The 23,176-nt window shown below is 41.4% G+C and overlaps 1 protein-coding gene and 1 long non-coding RNA gene across 2 annotated transcripts; both read left to right on the plus strand.

Annotated features, from left to right (window-relative positions):
- Nucleotides 1–1,208: 1,208 nt before the first annotated feature.
- Nucleotides 1,209–2,435, plus strand: LOC106567015 (uncharacterized). Its single transcript, XR_006758458.1, has 2 exons — nucleotides 1,209–1,784; nucleotides 2,021–2,435. It is a non-coding gene; the product is annotated as an uncharacterized lncRNA (long non-coding RNA).
- Nucleotides 2,436–9,347: 6,912 nt separating this feature from the next.
- Nucleotides 9,348–22,395, plus strand: zgc:158263 (ceramide kinase family protein). The gene is made up of 13 exons (XM_014135787.2): nucleotides 9,348–9,861; nucleotides 11,072–11,170; nucleotides 12,310–12,447; nucleotides 12,796–12,924; nucleotides 13,137–13,200; nucleotides 13,434–13,579; nucleotides 13,847–13,921; nucleotides 14,597–14,749; nucleotides 16,925–17,030; nucleotides 17,900–18,003; nucleotides 18,294–18,490; nucleotides 18,698–18,984; nucleotides 21,916–22,395. The coding sequence occupies exons 1-13, from the start codon at nucleotides 9,735–9,737 to the stop codon at nucleotides 22,034–22,036; spliced, it is 1,746 nt and encodes a 581-aa protein (XP_013991262.2). The 5' UTR covers nucleotides 9,348–9,734; the 3' UTR covers nucleotides 22,037–22,395.
- Nucleotides 22,396–23,176: the final 781 nt, after the last annotated feature.

Below are 23,176 nucleotides of genomic sequence, written 5' to 3' on the forward strand. Positions count from 1 at the left end.
GTGGACAGGTTAGGTTGGGGACTAAGGCCGGAGCCTGAGCCACCTCCGTAGTTGGAGGATTGGGGAGGGGGGGTGTAGCACAAGAACTGTCGGTGACGATGGCCAACCCTCCCTTCCCTCCCTTTAGTTTGGGATGATTTTGTTTTGGGCTTTATTTTTGTGTTTTTAGTTTGAGGTGCATCCGGGGTCTGCACCTTTGGACTACTGTCGTCCTGACCAGTAAAAGGGGTTGTTTGTTATTATAGTTTGGTCAGGGCGTGGCAGGTGGTGTTTGTTTAGTGGTTTTCGGGTAATTTGGGCAATGTTCTATGTTAGTGTATTTCTATGTCTGTGTCTATTTATTCTATTTCTATGCTTAGTTTATTGGGTTGACCTTCAATTGGAGGCAGCTGTTCCTCGTTGCCTCTAATTGAAGGTCCTATTTAATAGGGGTGTTTGTTCATTGGGATTTGTGGGTAGTTGTTTCTCCGTATAGTCATTTGTCCTTACGGGACTGTTTTTCGTCATTGTTTTTGTTCAAGTGTTTTGTTTAGTTTCTTTAATAAATAAGAAGATGAGCATACACATTCCCGCTGCATTTTGGTCCATTCCATACGACGAACGTGACAGCAGGAGGGACTGGTGCACTTCACAAAATAGATGGCATCATGAGGAAAGGAAAATGATGTGGATATATTGAAGCAACATCTCAAGACATCAGTCATGAAGTTAAAGCTTGGTCGCAAATGAGTCTTCCAAATAAACAATGACCCCAAGCATACTTCCAAAGTTATGGCAAAATGGCTTAAGGACAACAAAGTCAATCTATTGGAGTGGCCATCACAAAGCCCTGACCTCAATCCCATAGAAAATGTGTGGGCAGAACTGAAAAAGCGTGTGCGAGCAAGGAGGCCTACAAACCTGACTCAGTTACACCAGCTCTGTCAGGAGGAATGGGCCAAAATCCACACATTTTATTGTGGGAAGCTTGTGGAAGGCTACCCGAAACGTTTGACTCAAGTGAAACAATTTAAAGGCAATGCTACCAAATACTAATTGAGTGTATGTAAACTTGTGTATGTAAACTGACCCACTGGGAATGTGATGAAAGAAATAAAAGCTGAAATAAATCATTCTCTCTACTATTATTCTGACATTTCACATTTTTTAAATAAAGTGGTGATCCTAACTGACCTAAGACAGGGAATTTTTACTTGGATTAAATGTCAGGAATTGTGAAAAACTGAGTTTAAATGTATTTGGATAAGGTGTGTGTAAACTTCCAACTTCACCAGTACATTACTTTAGATGGCTGTTTTGAGCAAAACGTAAATATAATATAACCTATTCTAGAAGCCTATTGTGTGTGTATGATCTTTATTCATCGTTCACTTGTTTTTCAACAATGTCAGGTACAGGCAGGGATGACTGGGGCCTCAGCAAGTAAACCACAGGGGGTATAAGAAATCATTTGAACTTCACACATATAAATTCCCACTGTGCCCATGATAAAGTTAACAAAATGACTTTAGTTGGCTGCTTTGCGCAAAAGTTGTATGTAATATAAACTATCCTGGGAGCCTAGTGTGTATGTATAAACTATGTGGAATATTTTTGGGAACATTGGCTTCCCTGAAAACAGATATGGTTCCTCTTGTCAGTACGAGTCTGTCAGATGTCATCACACTGGATCGGGATGGTGATGGAGGCTTGGTGGTCCACACAACGAAGTAGCAGGTGTCCCTTCCAATGATGTGGAGCTGACCTTGGACCTGGTGCCAGTAAGGATGGTCTTCACAGAGGCGGTAAGACACTCCCTCCTTGATAGAAATCCTTTGACTTCACTGCCTCTTCAATGGGAAGGTCCCTTGCATCACAGGGACACTTGACCTCCACCACTGCTGTGGTGGCCACCAGACCATCCGGTGAGGCACCAAGGATCTCGGACCCCGTGACCCAAAGCCCTGACTCCTGCACATCCTTCCCTGTAGCCGCTTTAAATGCCTTGATGCCCTCCTATTCTTTGTGTCCCACGTTACAGACAACACCCCATCCAACGACTGTGATATGAGGACCCTTTTTAGCAGCGACGGAGTAAAGCGCATGGCCCAAACCACTGATCCATAATTGCTGGCCATCAACCTCCCTCTCCTCATTATGGTTCACTGTCCAACTGTTGCCTGCCATATAGCCTCCTGCTGCTTCCTCCACTCGCATTCTACATCCGTACGGCCGATATTGTGAACCTCCAAAATAGGCTGCATGACTACATTGATGAGCTCCACGGAGGCGTTCACATGTGGTAGAGAGAATCCCCTGGTCACCTATAGAGACCTGCCGAGAGGAAGGATGTTAAGTGTCACATGACTTTCATTGCATGACTTTGAACACCTTGAAATGCATTTGTTGTAAGAAATGCTCTATATAAATAAAGTTGGATTTGATTGATGACATTACAGCTGTAGAATATTTAATAAACTTTCATTTTCACACGAGGACAAGTGCAGTTTTTCCATAAACTTTTAATTAATAACTTGACATATCAATCATATAGTGGGAAGGATCCTATAGATCAAGACTGTGAATGCATGTACCATTCAGAATAAATAAATATTCTGACTTTGAAGATTTGTCTCTGGTCATGAAACTATACTGAACAAAAATATAAACGCAACATGTGAAGTGTTGGTTTCATGAGCTGAAACAAAAGATCCCAGAAATGTTCCATATACACAAAAAGCTTATTTCTCAAAAAAAATTGCACAAATGTGTTTACTTTCCTGTTAGTGATAATTTCTCCTTTGCCAAGATAATCAATCCACCTGACAGGTGTGGCATATCAAGAAGCTGATTAAACATGATCATTACACAGGTGCACCTTGTGCTGGGGACAATAAAAGGCCACTCACTCTAAAATGTGCAGTTTTGTCACAAAATGCAACAGATTTCTCAAGTTTTGAGGGAGCGTGCAATTGGCATGTTGACTGCAGGAATGTCCACCTGAGCTATTGCCAGAGAATCGTATGTTCATTTCTCTACCATAAGCCGCCTCCAACGTCATTTTAGATAATTGACCACGTGTAACCACGCCAGCCCAGGACCTTCACATCCGGCATCTTCACCTGCAGGATATTCTGAGACCAGCCACCCGGACAGCTGATGAAACAGGAGTATTTATGTCTGTAATAAAAGCCATTTTGTGGGGAAAAACTCATTCTGATTAGCTGGGCCTTGCTCTCAAGTGGGTGGGCCTGCCCAGTCATGTGAAATCCATAGATTAGGGCCTAATTAATTAATTTCAAAGTACTGATTTCCTGATATTGTCACGTCCTGACCATAGTAAGCTGTCATTTTCTATGGTAGAGTAGGTCAGGGCGTGACGGGGGGTTTTCCAGTTGAGTTTTTCTATGTTGTTATGTTCTAGTTTTGTATTTCTATGTTGGGTTGTTCTAGTTTTGTATTTCTATGTTGGGCTTTGTTTGGGATGATCTCCAATTAGAGGCAGCTGGTCATCGTTGTCTCTAATTGGAGGTCATATTTAAGTTGGTGTTTGTCCCACCTGGGTTTGTGGGAGATTGTCTTGCAGTAGTGTATGTTTCACCGCTGTGTCACGTTTTTTTTGTTATTCAAGTTTATTTATATGTATCGCATAGTTTCACAGTGTAAATAAAATGTGGAACGACACACACGCTGCACTTTGGTCCACTCCTCCTTTCGACAACTGTGACAGATATAAACTGTAACTCAGTAAAATCTGTGAAATTGTTCCATTTATATTTTGGTTCATTATACAATACTGGCTGGATGTCTAAACAAAGTCAATTCTGAATGTCAATAGATTTTTTTTACAACATCCTAAAACAGTTATCACTCATCTATCTGGTATCCAGGGTAATCTGGTTAATGATTATATAATTGATTTAGTGTCTCTTTCCTTGTAGAATGTTGACAGCTGTATAGAACACATTGTAATGCTAAGATGCTCAAACTTAGCTTAATAGCTACACTCACCCACACAGGATAAACTTTATCCCTCATGCTGGCCCTGACCAAACCAGCAAGTTTCCCCTCACTATAGCTGCTCTTCTCCACATGGCCAAACTTGTAGTGGTCTTCTCCCCTTTTAATGCTCTTATGCTCATCCATGAAAAAAAAATGTCATAAGGTCTGAAATAGATACCAAAGTCGACATACTGTACAAACAATTACCTAGGCTAAGTAATACAAAATAAAAATGTATCTACCGCTCTGCTAACTAGCTAGCTAAAGTGTAGTCATTGGCTAGCTAAGACAGAGAAAGGGGACAGAAGATGTTCAACACTTAATTCAGTTAATTTCAATACAGCACATGGATTCATCATGGATTGGGCACTGGTCTCTGATCGCAGTGGCGAAAGAACGGTAGATGACATGCAGAGCTTCCTGCAGGATTTGTAGTCTTGCTGAGGTCTTCTCTGTTGCTAATTAGCATTTTACATTTTTGGGAGAAAATAAAGGGAAATATATTGATAAAACTCAGTTATCAAAACGTCATGCCAAGTTAAGACTACACCAAACACATACTTAAGTTGAAGTGTTTGTAAAATTCACGATGTGAAAAATTAATGGTGGAAAGACGATTGGAACCGTTTCCGTGTTTGACCGCTAGGTTTTATGGGTATTATGAGGTGTCCACTGTAGGGCTCTATTCAAACCAGCAACCTTGAAAGCATCAATATTTCGCACAGCCACAAAGTTATAATTATGGCAAAACCCGCATATTTCTACAATTTCTCTTCTTAAAGGTCGACTTTGGGCAGAAACTAAAAAATAACGACTTAAAACTCTTTAACTGATCAACACACCATCATACCAGGTCATGTAAACAAATAAGATATTTGTTTACAGAAGTGCCATTTCTTACTGATCTCTACAGCCAAAAAACGAATCCTATGAAATGACGTCAACACATACCGGAGGAGTTACTGGGTAGCAAAAGTGTGTACATTAGCTAATGAAATAGCGGTGTGCATGACCAGAATGACACATGAATGAACCACCAAAAGCACACCCCATTTCTGTTTGAAAATGTAGAAAGGGGCAGAGTTGGACTGTCTTTTTTTCATTACCAAAGTCAACCTTTAAAATCAGATTTTAAACCTAACCTTAACCATAACCTTAACCACATTGCTAACCTTATCCCTAACCCTAAATTAAGACCAAAAAGCACATTTTTGTCATAGCCAACTTTGACTTTGTGGCTGTGGTAACGCGTGACAACCGGTTCTCAAACTCCAAACCACAGAGTTTCTAAACCCAAACCTCGGCCTGGTCGGCTTGTTCTGTTACACAAGTGTTCCCAGAAATATCTGGGTTTTGCGCCTCTGTTTATGTTCGAGTAGATCACTTTTGACTTTTGGGGTATCTGTACTTTACATTACTATTTATTTTTTGACAACTTTTACTCCACTAAATTGCTAAAGAAAATATTATACTTTTTACTCCATACATTTTCTTTGACAACCCAAAGTACTCGTTACATTTTGAATGCTTAGCAGGACAGGGAAATTGTGAAATTGACGCACTTATCAAGAGAACACGTGGTCATCCCTACTGCCTATGGTCTGGCGGACTCACTAAACACAAATGCATCGTTTGTAAATAATGTCTGAGTGTTGGAGTGTGCCCCTGGCTATCGGTATATTTTAAAAACAAGAAAATGGTGCCGTCTGCTTTGCTTAATATAAGGAATTTGAAATAATTTATACTTTTACTTCTACTTTTGATACTTAAGTATATCTGAGCAATTACATTTACTTTTGATACTTAAGTATATTTAAAACCAAATAGTTTTAGAGTTTTACTAAAGTATTATTTTACTAGGCGACTTTCACTTTTACTTGAGTAACTTTCTATTAGGGTATCTATACTTTTATTCATGTATGATAGCTGCATACGTTTCCCACCATTGCATCCAATCATTAGGGTGTTTTTGTTTGACCAACACGAATGTGACCAAAGACCAGTGGCGACCCGTCATTCAGTTTTGAGCCACACATTTTTAGCTACCTGCTTTCCATGTTTATTTTGCCATTAATACATGTCACATATCAGTTTGCAAACAATGTAAAAAAAAAAAGAAAATCATCATTGACTTAAAAAGCCACATACTGTACAAACATGGTCTATTTTTGCTTTCAGTGCTTTCTGTGGTGGTGGGAAAGCCAGCAGAATATATGGAGCATTGGGGTTGGTAATGTTCTCTAGTTGTGCCATGATTAGCTCAATGTGCTGTCACTCGTGGGGACAGTACGTCACCGCCAAGTCTAAGGGTAGACCTAAAAGAATTAAAGAATCTTGGGTGCTGCAATAGAGTTACATTAGAAGTGCCCATCCAAGAAAGCTCAAGGTCATTGGCCACAGATAAAATGACGTAAAATCACATTATATCTACAGTAGCCTTGATTGGACTGATCATACTGATCAACATCATACTTTCAAAATCTTAGCTAGCAAGCTAGCAGTCATCATCATGAATCAACTTTGCAATCTACTGGCAAATCCTTTTTAATCATTGCCATATGAAGAGAAATAATAAAGACAAATTATAGATCAAACGTATCGGTGCTCATCGGCAATTGGACATACACATTACACAACAAGTTGGAAATCGCAAATTCAACATTGAGTGGTTTGGAAGGAATCAGTGACAGTGGCTAACTGCAAGCATTGCAAAGCAATCACTAGCCTGCTATTCAGTGCAGTGGCTGTGTGGTCCCAAATCTGGTATTAAGTGTCTCTTTTCCAAGTTTAAAATGATAAATATTCAACATTGACCATGCTGTCATTGAAGCATGATTTGTGCCGAGCTCAAAACAACTGTTAACTCGCAACTGCGAAAACTTGACTTCAGTGAGTTCAAGACAACTGGGAATTCCAGAAAAAATGAGCTCCGACTGGGAAATACGTTTTGAACGGTCATCCAACTCGGAATTGTGAGGAACTCAGCCCTCTTTCTAGAGCTACGACCTGAAGATCAATGTCGTCATCATGATTCAAAGTTTTTTTCTTCCCCAGAGTTCCCAGTTGTGTTGAAAGCATCATAAATCCAGAGAAAGCCAGACTTTGATGACAAAATTTGCCCATGAAGGACCGCTATGCCACCTTCCTGTTCAAGTGAGCACAGCACAACAAGGTGAGTCCAAAAATGTCTTGTATGCTGCTGCATAAATGCCAAGGAGATATGTATACTGTAGATAAGAAAGCAATAGTAAGTGTATATTGTGTAGTAAGCTGTTAGTACCCCATGTGCCTCACCCTAATAATTTGGTATATTTACCCCTCTTAATTTTGCCTACTGTTCTGACTTGGTGGTGCACATGTAGCTTATAACCTGTTTTAGAGAAATGTAATCATCAAATTTTGTAAGAGCTTTCATTGTCTGCTTATATGCTCCCTTTATTTATCCTATGGTTCTGACTTGGTGTACAGGGAGAACACTGTAAGAATGGCCCATGTTCTGAATTATGTTGCTGTACATTTCAAACGTGCTAAACATATAGTTATATTGACTACATCCGCCCTAGCTCGCACATTTGTCTTAATCAAAATTATGGATGATCTATTATAACTAACGAAATTACAGTTAACGAAAATGTACGCTTAATCCAGTATAAACTAATGTATAGAATTTATAATGCAAGAGACAAAAGTCACAAATTCTCCAGCACAAAGGCAGAGTCATGTCTTAAGTGTAAAACTAATAATGACTCAATAGTCCATGCTTTCTGGAAATGCTATATGATATAAATATATTCATCTGAACCCTCATTCTATACAGTCCTTTCCTAAGACTCACTTACTCATAGGTGTTGCAGCGCCTGGTGCATATGGTAGCAACTGTCGCCACACACTACTTGAGAACTGAATAAGAACAGTAAGAGGAACTACAGAATTCACATTTCCATGGTAGTCTGTGGTAGTACAAGAGTACAGACGGTCAAATATAATGGCATCAGGGCCGACTCCAGGCATAAGAAACATAACCGGCCCCAACCCCCAATTTTTTGTTTTGTTATTATTATTATCATTTTGGAGGGAACTCCGTCAGGGTCTCAATTTACCATTGAGAGTTTGAATAGTAGAATACACCAGGTGCAAGTTGGAAATTTGGTTGTGCATCAGCAGTTTTAATCTTGTTTTGTCAGTCACTGATAGTCACTCAATCAGCTAAGAAGTTAACAATATTTAGATTGGTAAATTAGTCTAGCCTGTTATCTAAACTTGTAGTAATCATGGCCAAATACTGACCCTCCAGGGGCCCCCCATTGATTTTGTTAGTCACTCTCGCTCAGATAGCATGGCATAAGTCATGGCAAAATGGGTAGAATTGCAGGACATTTGCTTTAAGCCGGCGCAAATGTCTCTCTGTCCCATTGCAAAATGAGTAAAATTGCATGAAATTTGTTATAACATTGCTAAATGTTCTCTCCGTCCAATGGCAAAATGTGTAGAATTGCAGAAAATGTACTTTAAAACAAACATTTTTCTCTCCGTTGTCAAGAGGGGGTGCACTAAAGGCTAGAGCAGGCCGTGATTGGTACCGTGGCCCTTTTCTAATGGAGTGCAATGGAGCCAAATGTTCTGTTTTCTCATATCAAAACTGGTTGAATTGCTCTTTTTACCCTGTAGGCACCTACAACATTCCACAGGTGAGAAAAATGACACAGTAAACAAGAGAAAGTACAAACAAATGAATGATACTTTTTGGGGAGGGATAAAGAAAATATGCATATTCCTGCCAGTGATGTGTTTCCACCAACAACAAAAAATCTGTGTGTGATGAAGTAATACACACAAAATGTAATTTTTAGCTTAAGTTTTCATATACCGTGGTTAATGTAATGGAAATATAGCTATTGAAAGTAACAGGGAAAACTGTGTTACCTGGCGCAAGCAGGATGAGCTACCATAAATCAAGTGCAAATCAAAATCAAAACTCTCCGCAATCTATGCACAATGCTCATTCAAAAATGTTGCTAGCATTGGCACTAATCATTGCAATACCAAAGTATTATGTTGATTATAACATGTAAATAGGCTTATTAAGTCAACATCATAGGCAACTTCTCAATTCAATGTGCATTCAAGTTCAGACAGTTTAGGCAATAAAGACTAGACCTGGCTTTAGAAAGAAAATAGGCTATTAATTCATACAGAGCATTTAAAAGTGTCTAAAAAGTCAAAGGAATCCAATATTTTGACATGACAATTCATTAACCTGCAGCGCAGGTTTCAACATCCAATCAGAGAGCAGCATGCAAATGTTGCAGACAGGTGAGAGATGGAGGGAGGGATAGAAGGAAAACAACATATTTTTTAGAACAGCAGCCTACCTGTCACTGACAAACATGTTACTGTAAAGGGAGGGACTTTACAGATACTGAAAAGTTTTGCTGGCGGGTCTAGTTCCCTATCTTATTGGTCTTATCAGAGCGTTATGGTATCTGAACAACACTTAAGATGTAGGCCATCATTGTAAATAAGAATTTGTTCTTCACTGACTTGCCTAGTTCAGTAGAGGTTACATTTAAATAAAAAAATATAACGAGACATTGTTCTCAGAATGGAGCTGTTATCTTGGGAGTTCATCAATTGCATGGAATTATTGGAGTAATGTGTAGAATACGTTGTTTTACCCTTGCCGACATTCTTCTGCGATAGTGAGATAGACAGGATTGTAGTTTTCTCTATATGTTTATAGAGATACATGTAGTATGGACGTAGATCCAGTACGGTTGGAGTCCAGTCTATGGGTCGGTAAGAAACGTTACCGGGCAGCACTTACTGGCTGGCACCTCAACTGGACTGAGCTTGATAAGAAGAACCGCGATAAGAAGACCGGTGAGTGCCTTTTATCAATCACTTTCATCATGCACGGCATCTATGTGACTCGCTCACTTTTTTAAATGCGCATATTTCATTATATACATTTATTTAAAATAAAATTGTATATAGGCTAGGCTTATATAAGATTTATATAGGATTTCATCTTAAATTGCCTGGTAATAAATGCATAACAATCTCTATCACTCTGAGATTAAAGGAAATAAAAGGAACACTTGAGTAGCCTCATATGGTATGATTCCATCACACCAGCGTTACCAGTGCTTGTAAGTAGAGCGAATGTGTTCTATGCGCTACTAACAGAAAGTCACCAAACCTGTCTTGGAGACAACAGGCAAGTGGAAACTGATGTAGACAGGCTACATGTTAGTGGTAAAATGTAAATACTTATTTAAACCAAAAAATGTAATTAAATCCATTTTGTATGTAAGTTAGTAGGTTAGTAAGTAGTGCGTGTTTTTACCCACATTTTTGCATACAAAAATTGTATAAACAGACATTATTAGTCACTGTACTTCACTCATGAAGAATGTTCCTTTTCCAGTAAAGGTGAATAACAAGTTATACAGCACCAACACGAAACACAACTTACAGGCAAAACAAAGAAAACACATGCACATGCACGCACACGCACAGTACACACACACAAATCAAGTCACATGAGCCTTATTAGCTTAAAGCTTTTTGGGCGACCTGACCAAATTCACATAAAAATATGAGCTATAGATCTGGCATTTTTATTGAAAGCAAGTCTAAGAAGTATGTTCTATGTGCGATATTTCTGTGCTTCCCATTCTTAAAGGTGCATTATGCAGAAATTGCTCTGCCATTTCCTGGTTGCTAATATACTGATAGTTTGCCTAATTTCAGTTCATTGTACCATCTAAACCGTTGTGAAATATATTTTCAATAAGCACGTGAATTTGGTAGGGTCGCTCAAAAAGTTACCTAGTGCAGTATGGTTTGTTTTTTGCTCTTTTACTTTCGGTTTTGTACACCAGCTTCAAACAGCCGAAAATACAATATTTTTGGTTATGGAAAAGTCATTTCACAGCGGGTTAGATGGTACAATGATTCTCTACACAATTACTGCTTGTTTTGTCACAAATTAAAATTAGGCGAACCAGGCGATTTCTGCATATTGCACCTTTAAAGGCAAAATATCATAATGGTGTCTGTCTGTCTGTCTGTCTGTCTGTGATCACAGTTTCAGTACCAGTATCTGAGGTTATTGGTGTGGAGGAGGGGCGTGTGCAGGTTCTACCCCAGAGGTCAGTAGCTGAAGACACAGACAGAGAATTCACAGGTGAGTTATGTTATTACCCCAGGTCAGAGACATGAGCGGGGCCAATATTAAACACAATCCAATATCCAACTAAAACAAGTTCTTTGTGGGGGGAAAAGTCAGTGAAATGTGCATATAAAGAGTCAACGGGATAATCAGTAACAACAATAATCAAGGGTAAAAATAAACAGACAATGGACAATAACAATAATATTTGCATAGAGGACATGTGCAGGTTGGTCTGTCAGACACTGTCCCTCATTTTATGGCAGGCAGCAATGTAGGGCGCTGCCAATGCACAGCTCTCTGCGTCCTCCCCCAACAGGACAGGTAACCTATTCTCATCAGAGAGGTCTTTGAAACCTTGAATAAAGCTTTCACATTTGGGGAAATGACACTAATTGTTTTGTCAGGAAATGCAGCTCCGTCTCAGGTTCTACTGTGGTGCAGTGGTTGCACAGCCTTTCTTCTACAGGGAGACATGTTTTCCTGTGTCTATCCTTCTCAATGGCAAGGTTATGCTCACTGAGCCTGTACTTTGTCAAGGTTTTTCTAAAGGTTCTGATCAGTAACCACGGTCAAATGGTTTGCCATGGTGTACTGTCGATTTAGGGCCAGATAGCACTGCATTTTGCTTTGTGCTTGTGTCTCCCAATCGGTAAGGTACTTTTATTTTGACTGTGTTGTAATTTGGTTTATTCTGATTGATCTCTCTCGCTCTCTTCTCGCTGACTCTCTCAATTCAAAGGGCTTTATTGGCATGGGACACATACTGTACGTTTACATTGCCAAAGCAAGTGAAATAGATAATAAGCAAAAGTTAAATAAACAATCAGAAATGAACAGTAAACATTACAACCCACAAAATATTATGGCTATGTACAGTGTTGTAACAATGTGCAAATTGTTAAAGTAAAGAAGGGAAAATAAACATAAATATGGGTTTTATTTGCTCTTCACTGGTTGCCCCTTTCTTGTGGCAACAGGTCACAAATCTTGCTGCTGTGATGTCACACTGTGTTATTTCACCTAATAGACATGGGAGTTTATCAAAATTGGATTTGTTTTTAAATTCATTGTGGGTCTGTGTAATCTGAGGAAAATCTCTCTCTCTCTTTCTCCCCCTCTCTCCCCTCCTGACTGTGTGTCCTGTTCTGCAGTGTTCTATGTGAAACGCAGCAGCAGTGGTAGTTCCTATGGATTGTTATGGCGCCTGGGCAGGACCCAGTTCTGCTGTCCCAGTAGGGACCTCAGAGACCAGTGGATGACCCAGCTGAGGATTGCCCTCAAAACACACAGTAAGGATAACTTCACTTGTCCTGAGATAAGACACCAATTCAATTAAATGTAACAATTCAACTGTATTTACTCCCTTAGGTTCAAAGGCAATGCAAGATCATGTCCTCCAGTATTGACATTGTAGTAGGATGTCCCTTGTGGGCATTTGTACTTATCCACTACATATAATACACTATACAGCCTGACTTTATGGCTCATAAACACAGGCATACTTTTATTTACACATGCTTATGTAGTGTGAATGTCTGCCTTCTGTCGTTTCTCATGTTTCCTCCTCTCTGCCTCTACTTTTCCTTTAATTTGCTGTCTTTCTACCGATCTGTCCATCCTCTCATCTCCTCTCCCAGGTCCCTCTCGTCCTCACAGGTTGTTGGTGTTCATCAACCCGTTTGGAGGAAAGAAACAAGGCAGGCAGATCTATCACTCTCGAGTGGCCCCACTGTTTGAGCTGGCAGGTATCAGCTCTCATGTTGTAGGTGAGACCCATGTGAGACAATAGTAATGCCGAAAATCCTGTGACTTACTTAAACTGATATAACTGGTAGTTAAGTGTGTTTTGTGTTTTGTCTACAGAAGGCGCATTGAAAGTGCATTGTGTGTTGATATTGGCATGATTATGCTCATACTAACATGGTCTATTGCTGTATTTCTATTAGTAAAACTTTTTTTGTTTGTTTTTGTCATTTAGTGACAGAACGGGCCAACCAGGCGAGAGACCACATTCTGAAGAAAGATCTGACTGGTTTCGATGGGTATGTCAGACATTACAATGTTGTCATGTAAACAGTAACACTATGGCAACCAGTCAGACCCACACAAAACAATCTGTTAATAATATTAAACTAGGGGTATGTCCCAAAAGTCTACTATTTGGTGGGCTCTGGTCAAAAGTAGTGCACTGTGTAAGCAATAGGAGGCCATTTCGCACATACCTGGGATTGGATTTAATCACATCACTGACTGTTTATGTTTGTCTCTACCTTAGTGTGGTGTGTGTGGGCGGGGACGGAATTTTCAGTGAGCTGCTGCACGGTGTGATTGGCCGAACACAGCAGGAGGCAGGGTTATCGGAGCATGACCCCTCCCTAACGCTACAGTCATGTGATCTTCACATTGGCATCATTCCTGCAGGTGAGATAGACATTATTGATTAAATATTAAAGGCATTTGGTTGATATAAACATTTCTGACTCAATTTCTTGCATCTCTCCTCACATCTTCTCCACCTCCTTCTCAAAATTTCAGAAGGAAGTGTATGTTCTCTTCGTGTTCTTCTGAAGTTTTGAGGAGGTGGCGAGGAGGGAGGACACAAGGAATCGTGAAAGACTTAAGATTCACCCTGACTATAGAGTTGTGTCTGATATGAGACTAATATGAGTCTGTGCATTCTCTCCTCAGGCTCTACAGACTGTGTGTGTTTCGCCACTGTGGGAGTCAACGACCCAGTGACCTCTGCTCTGCACATTATCATTGGTGAGATATGATCATAAATGAACACATTTATTAAAACATAATAACACATTTTAGATGACATTGTAGTTGACTTTGTTATACAGTATAATCTATAGCTCTGGTGTTGCTTAAACTCATTTTAGCCAACTAAACAGAATTGCTTTACTGGAGCCATATGCAACCACTTTGGCAGTCATAAGCAGCAGCATCATTTTACAAAGGCAGAGTTGTGATGTTCATGCCAATATTCAAAATCATGATCTAAACCAGGGGTGTCAAACATAAGGCTCGCTGGCTGGATTCGGCCCACGAGGGGGTCCAAACCAGCCCGCGGTCGTTTGAGTAAAACATATTTTTAAATGAAATATTTTTTAGGGGAGGGGAAACAAACTCAATATCCTTTAAAATGACTAAAACCAAATCGAATCTGTGCAGAAATTATAATTGACCTTACAGTTTGACTGTCCAGCTCTCTAATAATATCTGAAAGGAAAGCTAGAGAGTCAGGGAATATAGAAAACTCTCAAAATTATGGATAGAGGACTAGTTTTATTTGATTGACTCTGAGGAAATATAACGCATTTTCAGTGCGGGCCTCTGGACCTCGTTGAAGAACGAATGCGTCCCCCGGGGCAAAATTAGTTTGACGCCCCTCTGAACCCTCCTTGTCCTTCACCTTCCCACAAACCATTGCAGGAGACTCTCAGCCTCTGGATGTGTGTTCTGTCCACCATCGCTCGTCTCTGGTGCGTTACTCTGTGTCTCTGGTGGGGTACGGGTTCTATGGTGACGTGCTGGCTGAGAGCGAGAGACACCGCTGGATGGGGCCTCTCAGATATGACTACTCAGGTACATATGTAATGGAAAATGAAAGCAATAATACCCGAGAAGGTTTGCATTCATGTGATTATTGGCACAATGTGATGCGGTCACTATGTATGAGGCGAAGCTGAGTAGTCTAATATTGCAGACATATCATAGATGGTGCCTCACAGACAGGACTACTAAGTTAAACTGTATATGGAGTGTGACTCAAGTATATGGAATGGAACCTAAAGCAGAGACATGTCATTATATTGAATTGTTACTGCAATACTTCTTAAAGGGATTGGTAATTCGGGATTTATTTGAATTGGCTCACGAAACTGCTTCTAACGTCCTTCATACTGGACACAGAGACATTAAAATAGAATCCATGAGTTCATCTGACTCTGGGGAAGTAGATAAAGGGACCCATTGCCAAAATCCCTAAGTATCCCTTTAAACACTGTCTGCTAGACCAAGGTGGAGGTCAGAGGATAATAACTCTCTTACCCGACCACAACCTACAAACTAATTACACCTTAAATCAATGTTCAGTCAGAAAGAAATATCTCACATCACCTGTGTCCCACATAAACCTGAAATGTCTTTATATGTATCACTACTATCAAGCGCTAAGAAGTAAGTCATGTCTATTATGTCAAGCTGTATCAAGACATAATATTCAAATATATACAGTACCAGTCAAAAGTTAACACACCTACTCATTCCAGGGTTTTTCTTTATTTTGACTATTTTCTACATTGTAGAATAATAATGAAGAAATCAAAACTATGAAATAACCAAAAAGTGTTAAACAAATCAAAACGTATTTTATATTTTAGATTCTTCAAAGTAGCCACCCTTTGCCTTGATGACAGCTTTGCACCCTCTTGGCATTCTCTCAACCAGCTTCATGAGGAATGCTTTTCCAACAGTCTTGAAGGAGTTCCCACATATGCTGAGCACTTGTTGGCTGCTTTTCCTTCACTCTGCGGTATAACTCATCCCAAACCATCTCAATTGGGTGAGGTCAGGTGATTGTGGAGGCCAGGTCATCTGATGCAGCACTCCCTCACTCTCCTTCTTGATCAAATAACCTTTACACAGCCTGGAGGTGCGTTGGGTCATTGTTATGTTGAAAAACAAATGATAGTCCCACTAAGCGCACACCAGATGGGATGGCATATCGCTGCAAAATGCTGTGGTATCCATGCTGGTTAAATGTGCCTTGAAATTGAAATAAACCATCACACCTCCTCCTCCATGCTTCACCGTAGGAACCACACATGCAGAGATCATCTATTCACCTACTCTACATCTCACAAAGACATGGCAACAAAAAATCTCAAATTTGGACTCATCAGACCAAAGGACAGATTTCCACAGGTCTAATATCCATTGCTCATGTTTCTTGGTCCAAGCAAGTCTCTTCTTATTATTGGTGTCCTTTAGTAGTGGTTTCTGTGCAGCAATTTGACCATGAAGGCCTGATTCCCGCAGTCTCCTCTGAACACTTGATGTTTTGTTTGTTACTTGAACTCTGTGATGCATTTATTGGGGCTGCAATCTGAGGTGCAGTTAACTCTAATGAACTTATCCTCTGCAGCAGAGGTAACTCTGGGTCTTCCTTTCCTGTGGCGGTCCTCATGAGAGCCAGTTTCATCATAGCGCTTGATGGTTTTTGCAACTGCACAAATTTTCCACATTGACTGACCTTCATGTCTTAAAGTAACAATGGACTGTCATTTCTCTTTGCTTATTTGAGCTATTCTTGCCATAATATGTACTTTTACCAAATAGGGCTATCTTCTGTATACCACCCCTACCTTGTCACAACACAACTGATTGGCTCAAACGCATTAAGAAGGAAAGAAATTCCACAAATGACCTTTTAACAAGGCACACCTGTTAATTGAAATGCATTCCAGGTGACTAACTCATGAAGCTGGTTGAGAGAATGCCAAGAGTGTATATTTTGATTTGTTTAACACTTTTTGGGTTACTACATGATTCTATATGTTTTACTTCACTATTAGTCAAAAATGTAAAAAATAGTAAAAAAAGAAGGAAAAATCATGGAATGAGTAGGTGTGTCCATATATGTTACATAATAATTATTAGAGAAAATCCATCCTCTCTCCCTCTGTGTGTTTAGGTCTCCATGTGTTTACAGTATGAGTTCGAGACATATGATGGCTGCTAACCCCACTCTTCCCCCAGGTGCTATGGTGTACCTAAGTAACAGGAGCTATGCAGGAGTAATTCAGTACCTACCAGCAGACTCCCAGCTCTCCAGCCCCAGGGACAATACACGCTGCCTCTCTGGGTAACAACTATCTATACTTCTTAGAGAATAAAGACACTCACTGCCTGGTACAAAGATCCAAAACAACAAACTGGTAGTTACAGCAGATGAGGCTGATCAAGGGACGAAGGAAAGGATGGTCCTCTTTACCTGTTAAAGATGTAGCACATGCTCCTCTGATTGAGAGAGTGCGTTCTTGACCGCATATTGATAAGCTTAGCATTAACGACTCGCTGATGGTAACAGAGGGGGTTCTGATATCGCTACCCATCTCAAATATACGGTCCTGAAAGAAAATAATTGCCCTCGATTTCATGGTACCTCAACCATCCCAGTCCAGTGGAGAGAAACTGTTCTGGGAGCTAGGTTACATCATCAGAAGGCAAAAGTGACACAGCCACAATTCCCTCAGTTACAGTCACTTCCACCTGCAACAGAGACCCAGGTGTTGGGTGTACATCTGTACCTTAAGGAGGGTAGTTCCCATGCCAACATAGAGCAAGCTGATCCGGAAGAAAGGAGAGACAGCACCTCCTTGGGAGAGGATAGAGATGCTGGTGTCTGTGAAAGAAGAGTGTAGCCTACCTCTGTGAAAGACTATACCCAATGTCTTTTGTCTGAAATAACTGCACCACAGTCGGTGAGCGAGTGTAAGGGACTGTGAGATGCTACAGTACAGGACGCTGGTGTCTTTGACAGACTGTACCTATCTTTTGTATGTGATGGATAGCTACCCCCAAGGGTCTACGAGGGACTGCGAGTTGATGATACACACATGAATGGAATGTATGGCTGTCAGGAACATGTGCTGTTGTTACATCACTGAGTATATTACACTATACCTATGTCACATGTAAAACAAGTAATAGTTGGTCATCTCTGTGTTCCAGGTGCAGTGTGTGTTCTAAAGGCACAGAGAGACTGTTCCCCCACTCTCCAGGTGCTAGTTCCCTCTACAGCTCCCACTTCAGTCAATTCAGCAGCGACACTGAGGGTAAGGCCCTTACAAACTGTCTATAAAAAGTCTACACAGACGACTCTAAAAGTCTACACACAGTGTACACCCAGTCTACACACATCCGATGTAATGCATGGAGGTGGTTCAATGAACCACACTGTGGTGGTGAGTACCTTTGCCTGAGACCGGAAGTCTTATGTTAGCTCTCAGAGTTAATGCCTAGGCTTTAGCTTAGTGGGCTAACAGTCTTGTGGCATGTAGGAGAGCAGGGTTCAAACCCTGGTGTGTCACAGAACTTCCTCTGCTCTCTCTGCCCCGTGCTGCAGGTGAGTGGGTGAGTGTGGAGGGCCGGTTCAGGGCTGTGTCCCTCACCTGTATGTCCAGCTCCTGTCCTCGCAGTCCCCTGGGCCTGTCCCCCTCCGCACACCTGGCCGATGGGACAGGTGACCTGATCATCGTACGGGACACACACCCCTTAGGGTTCCTCACCTTCCTACACAGACACACCAGCACACAGGACCAGGTGAAGACCACCTCAACAAGGCCACAAGAAATGTAGCCAGACTAAAAATCCAAACCCTGCAGCCATGATTGCTAGCTAAATTTCTATCGTACGTGGACTGGCTTGCCAGGCTTCAAGTACTGCACAGCAGTATGGAAATATCAGTTATCTGAGACAGAAATATTTCAATAGATGCATAAATTATCTTTCCTATCTGCTGTATTTTAGTTTGACTTGCCGTTCGTGGACGTCCACCGAGTGAAGGCAGTACGCTTTTCTCTCCCTACCGGAGAAGAGGAGGACAAGGATGAAGAGAGGGAGAGAGTGAATGATGGAGGGATGATGGAGGAAGGAAAGAGACCAAGCCGAAGTGGTTCCCACAAGCACCTGGTAGAAAGAGGAGAGGAGCGAGGGCAGAAAGACTTCCTGTGTGGTTTGTGCTGCAGTAAGGCTCCTACAGTGTCCGTGTGGAACTGTGACGGAGAGATACTGCCTCACACTGAGATCTCCTGCAGGTAAGGGATGACTCATCAGATCATGTAAATCACTACTTATTGGCTTACCTGACATTAAAGATTCAGTGTACATTTAGTAGGTCTGCTTTAGGCATTATCTGGAGACTCTGCTACCCCTTTAACCCTCTTGACTCAAAGTCTAGCTCAAACTCTTCAGACTAGACAGACAATTACGTGAAAGTAACTATTTTGGCATCCTCTCATGTCTGACAAACACTGGGGCTGACAATAGCCTATCTACCGCATATGTGAACGACCGATAAAGGAGTTTTCAGTGGACTGTGAAGTCTCTAGAGGAAACACACAGGGTTTTATAAAATGTGATCTATTATATTAACAAGATGGTAGACTGACCGCTCTAAAAATGGAAATGAATGTCCACAAAGGCAAAAAGCAGGCAGGAGGAGGCCAGATCAGGTGGGAACATTCTAGCCAATGAGAGGGCAGATACACGTGTGAACAACAGGTACAACTCCAGTATAAAATTGTTTTTCTAAAAGTTGGGAGAATGTCATATCAGTAGACTTGTAACAAACAAAGCATTATAAAACTTCTACTCAATAAAATAAGCCTAACCTATCAAAATAGTAATTCACTTTTATCTTGACCAAATTCGACAGTCTCTCATTGGCCTAAAACTCGGAGTTGACCCCTTGCTTAAAATCAAATCAAATTTGACTTGGCTCTTGCTTCATAAACAACAGGTGTAGACTAAACAGTGAAAGGCTTATTTACAGGCCCTCTCTAACAATGCATAGAAAGAAAATAGAGAAATAATAGAAAAGTAATAACACGTAATAATAAATACACGAGTAACGATAAATTGGCTATATACACGGGGTACTAGTACCGAGTTGACGTGCAAGGGTACGATGTAACTTGAGGTAGATATGTACATAAAATTAGAAATAAAGCGACTAGGCAATGTAATGGGCCATACACATTACCCTCTGTAGTGCCTTGCAGTCGGATTCCAAGCAGTTGCCATACCAAGCGGTGATGCAGCCAGTCAAGATGCTCTCAATGGTGCAGCTGTAGAACTTTGAGGATCTGAGGGCCCATGCAGAATCTGGTCAGCCTCCTGAGGTTGTAGAGGAGTTGTCGTGCCCTCTTCACGACTGTGTTGGCGTGTGTGGACCGTGATAGATCCTAAGTGATGTGGACACCGAGGAACTTAAATCTCTCGACCCACTCCACCATCAGCTCCTTTGTCTTGCTGACGTTGAGGGAGAGGTTGTTGTTCTCTGACCTCCTCCCTATAGGCGGTGTCATCGTCGTCAGTGATAAGGCCTACCCCATTGTGTTGTCAGCAAACTTAATGATGGTACTCCCTGTTAACCCACCCAGTTATGGTTGAACAGGGTGTACAGGAGGGGACTAAGCACGCACCTCTGAGGGGCCCCCATGTTAATGGTCAGGGTGGCGGATGTATTGTTGCCTACCCTCACCACCTGAGGGCGGCCCATCTGGAAGTCCAGGATCCAGTTGCAGAGGGAGGTGTTCAGTCCCGGGATCCTTAGCATATGATGAGCTTAGAGGGCACTATAGTATTGAACGCTGAGTTGTAGTCAATGAACAGCATTCTCACACAGGTGTTCCTCTTGTCCAGGTGGGAGAGGGCAGTGTGGAATGCAATAGAGATTGCATCATCTGTGGATCTGTTGGGGCGGTATGCGAATTGGAGTGGGTCGAGGGTGTCTGGGATGATGGTGTGGATGTCAGCCATGACCAGCCTTTCAAAGCATTTCATGGCTACAGATGTGAGTGCTGCAGGGCAAAAGTCATTTAGACAGGTTATCTTGGCATTCCTGGGCACAGGGACAATGGCGGTCTGCTTCAAACATGTAGTTATTACAGACTGGGTCAGGGAGAGGTTGAAAATGTCAGTGAAGACACTTGCCAGCTGGTCAGTTCTTGCTCTGAGTACGCGTCCTGATAATCCATCTGGCCCTGCAGCCCTGTGAATGTTAACCTGTTTAAAGGTCTTACTCACATCAGCTACGGAGAGCGTGATCACACAGTCCTCCGGAACAGCTGGTGCTTTCAAGGAGCGAGACACTAATCTGGACGCTTCTAAGAAATCCTGTTATGACCTCTGATGAGCCAATAAAACTGGCAAAGCATCAATACAGGACTAAAATCGAATCCTACAACGCAGTGTTGCTTGCCTCGAAGCGACAGAAGGCATTTAGCTTGTCTGGTAGGTTCACATCACTGGGCAGCTCGCGGCTGGGTTTCCCTTTGTAATCCGTGATAGACTGCGTTGTAGGATTCGATTTTAGTCCTGTATTGATGCTTTGCCAGTTTTATTGGCTCATCAGAGGTCATAGCAGGATTTCTTAGAAGCGTCCAGATTAGTGTCTCGCTCCTTGAAAGCAGCAGCTCTAGGGAAGGGATATACCTAGTCAGTTGCACAACTGAATGCATTAAACCGAAATGTGTCTTCCATATTTAACCCAACCCCACTAGCCTTTAGCTCAGTGCGGATGTTGCCAATCCATGACTTCTGGTTGGGCTATGTATGTATAGTCACTATGGGGACTATGTTGTTGATGCACTTATTAATTCCGGTGACTGATGTGGTAAACTCCTTAATGCCATCGGATGAATCCAGGAACATATTCCAGAATCGCCTCTCCCCTTCTAGTTTTATGTAATAAAACATTATTACGTCAGGACACTATTGAGGGCACTACTGAGCTGAGCAGAGTTGTATTGCTCTGGCCTGGTAATACATACACCATAGTAGCTGAAATCGTGCTGGAAAGGACTTTGTGAAAAAAAAGAATTTGAGCCAGCACAGTATTGTTAGGATCAGCACGATAGTTTGAAGTGTCAATGCCACGTTTTCCAACTCTGACCCTGTCCTCATTTTTCTTGTTGTCCCGTTCCTTCCTTCCCTCCCTCTCGCCCTCCCTCCCTCCCTCCCAGGGTTCATGGTCAGCTGGTGCGTCTGTATGCCCGGGGCATTGAGGACGGATCAGCCAGGCCCACCAGGAAGTGCCAAGACGGACACAGGAACTGCAAAGGGAGATGTGTCCTCAACAACTGAGGAAGGCTGTGTTAGGGTCCGTTCACACTACTTGCAGAGAAAAACACTATGCCAGAGATGACGACATTAATGATTGGAATCAATGATTTTGCCGGGTACGACCAATGAAATGGCTTCCTTTCTGTTTCCAGTGTGAATATTTCAATACCTAAGTCTTAAGATGGAGGTTTGAATTTGAAGGCAGTTCAAGGAATACATTTTTCTACATAAAATGACTTGATGCCAGTAGCCTATGACATCTTCTATGACATTCTGTAAATGTGTTATGTTCACTTGAGCAGTTTTTTGCAGTTATGAAAATGTTGTACACACAACAATTGAAAGCCTAATAAATGTACTCAACTTTTTATTACGCAGAATGTTGAGCTTCCACAATTGTTTATTGTTTATGGTAGAACTGACATCCCTCTGGCTTAACAATGACATTTACCTGAGGCATTTGTGGCTTTGTATGTATACAATAGGACAAACCTGTTTTTCTTGAACCTTAAGATCATCTCCTTGAAGAACAGTGTTGATAGAAGCAGGGCAGATGAACCAGCAAACAAACATTACATTCAATGCAGCTTGATGAATCAGCTATTGTCATTGTTAAGGCAGTAACATACATTTGGGGTATTTCAGTCCTTCTCCTTCCTCTGGCGCTTCCAGCCCCAGAAGTCAGTCAGTCAGTCTGTCTGTTTATCGGTGAAATGACTGGAGCAGTATTATTTGTGTGTGTTGTGTGTGGGCTGTAGAGTGAAGGAATACTCAGAGCTGGGCCATATACCTGTAGAGAGAGGAACAGAAAATAGTGTCAGCCATCAGCCAATCACAGCGGAGCAACTTACACCTAGACCAAGCCTGGACTGAGTGATAGGAATGTAGGAACAGTAGATGGAAATATAATTAGTCAGGTTTCTAGTTTAGAAAAGAGAGTTTGCAAATTTGGATGGTGTTATCTGATTATATCCCAATATGATTTAATTTTGGTTAAAGACAACTAAGTGATTTTCAACGGCGGGATTTGAGTAGACAGTGGAGAACTTTTTACCTTGCTGGGTCATGGTTTGTACTCTTCCCACTGGGCACAGACGTCAGTTCAACGTCTAGTTTTGATTTAAATTTCGTTGAGTTGTCAACTAATGTGGATTCAACATG

Source organism: Salmo salar, chromosome ssa13, assembly GCF_905237065.1.
Source record: "Salmo salar chromosome ssa13, Ssal_v3.1, whole genome shotgun sequence".
NCBI lineage: Eukaryota > Metazoa > Chordata > Actinopteri > Salmoniformes > Salmonidae > Salmo > Salmo salar.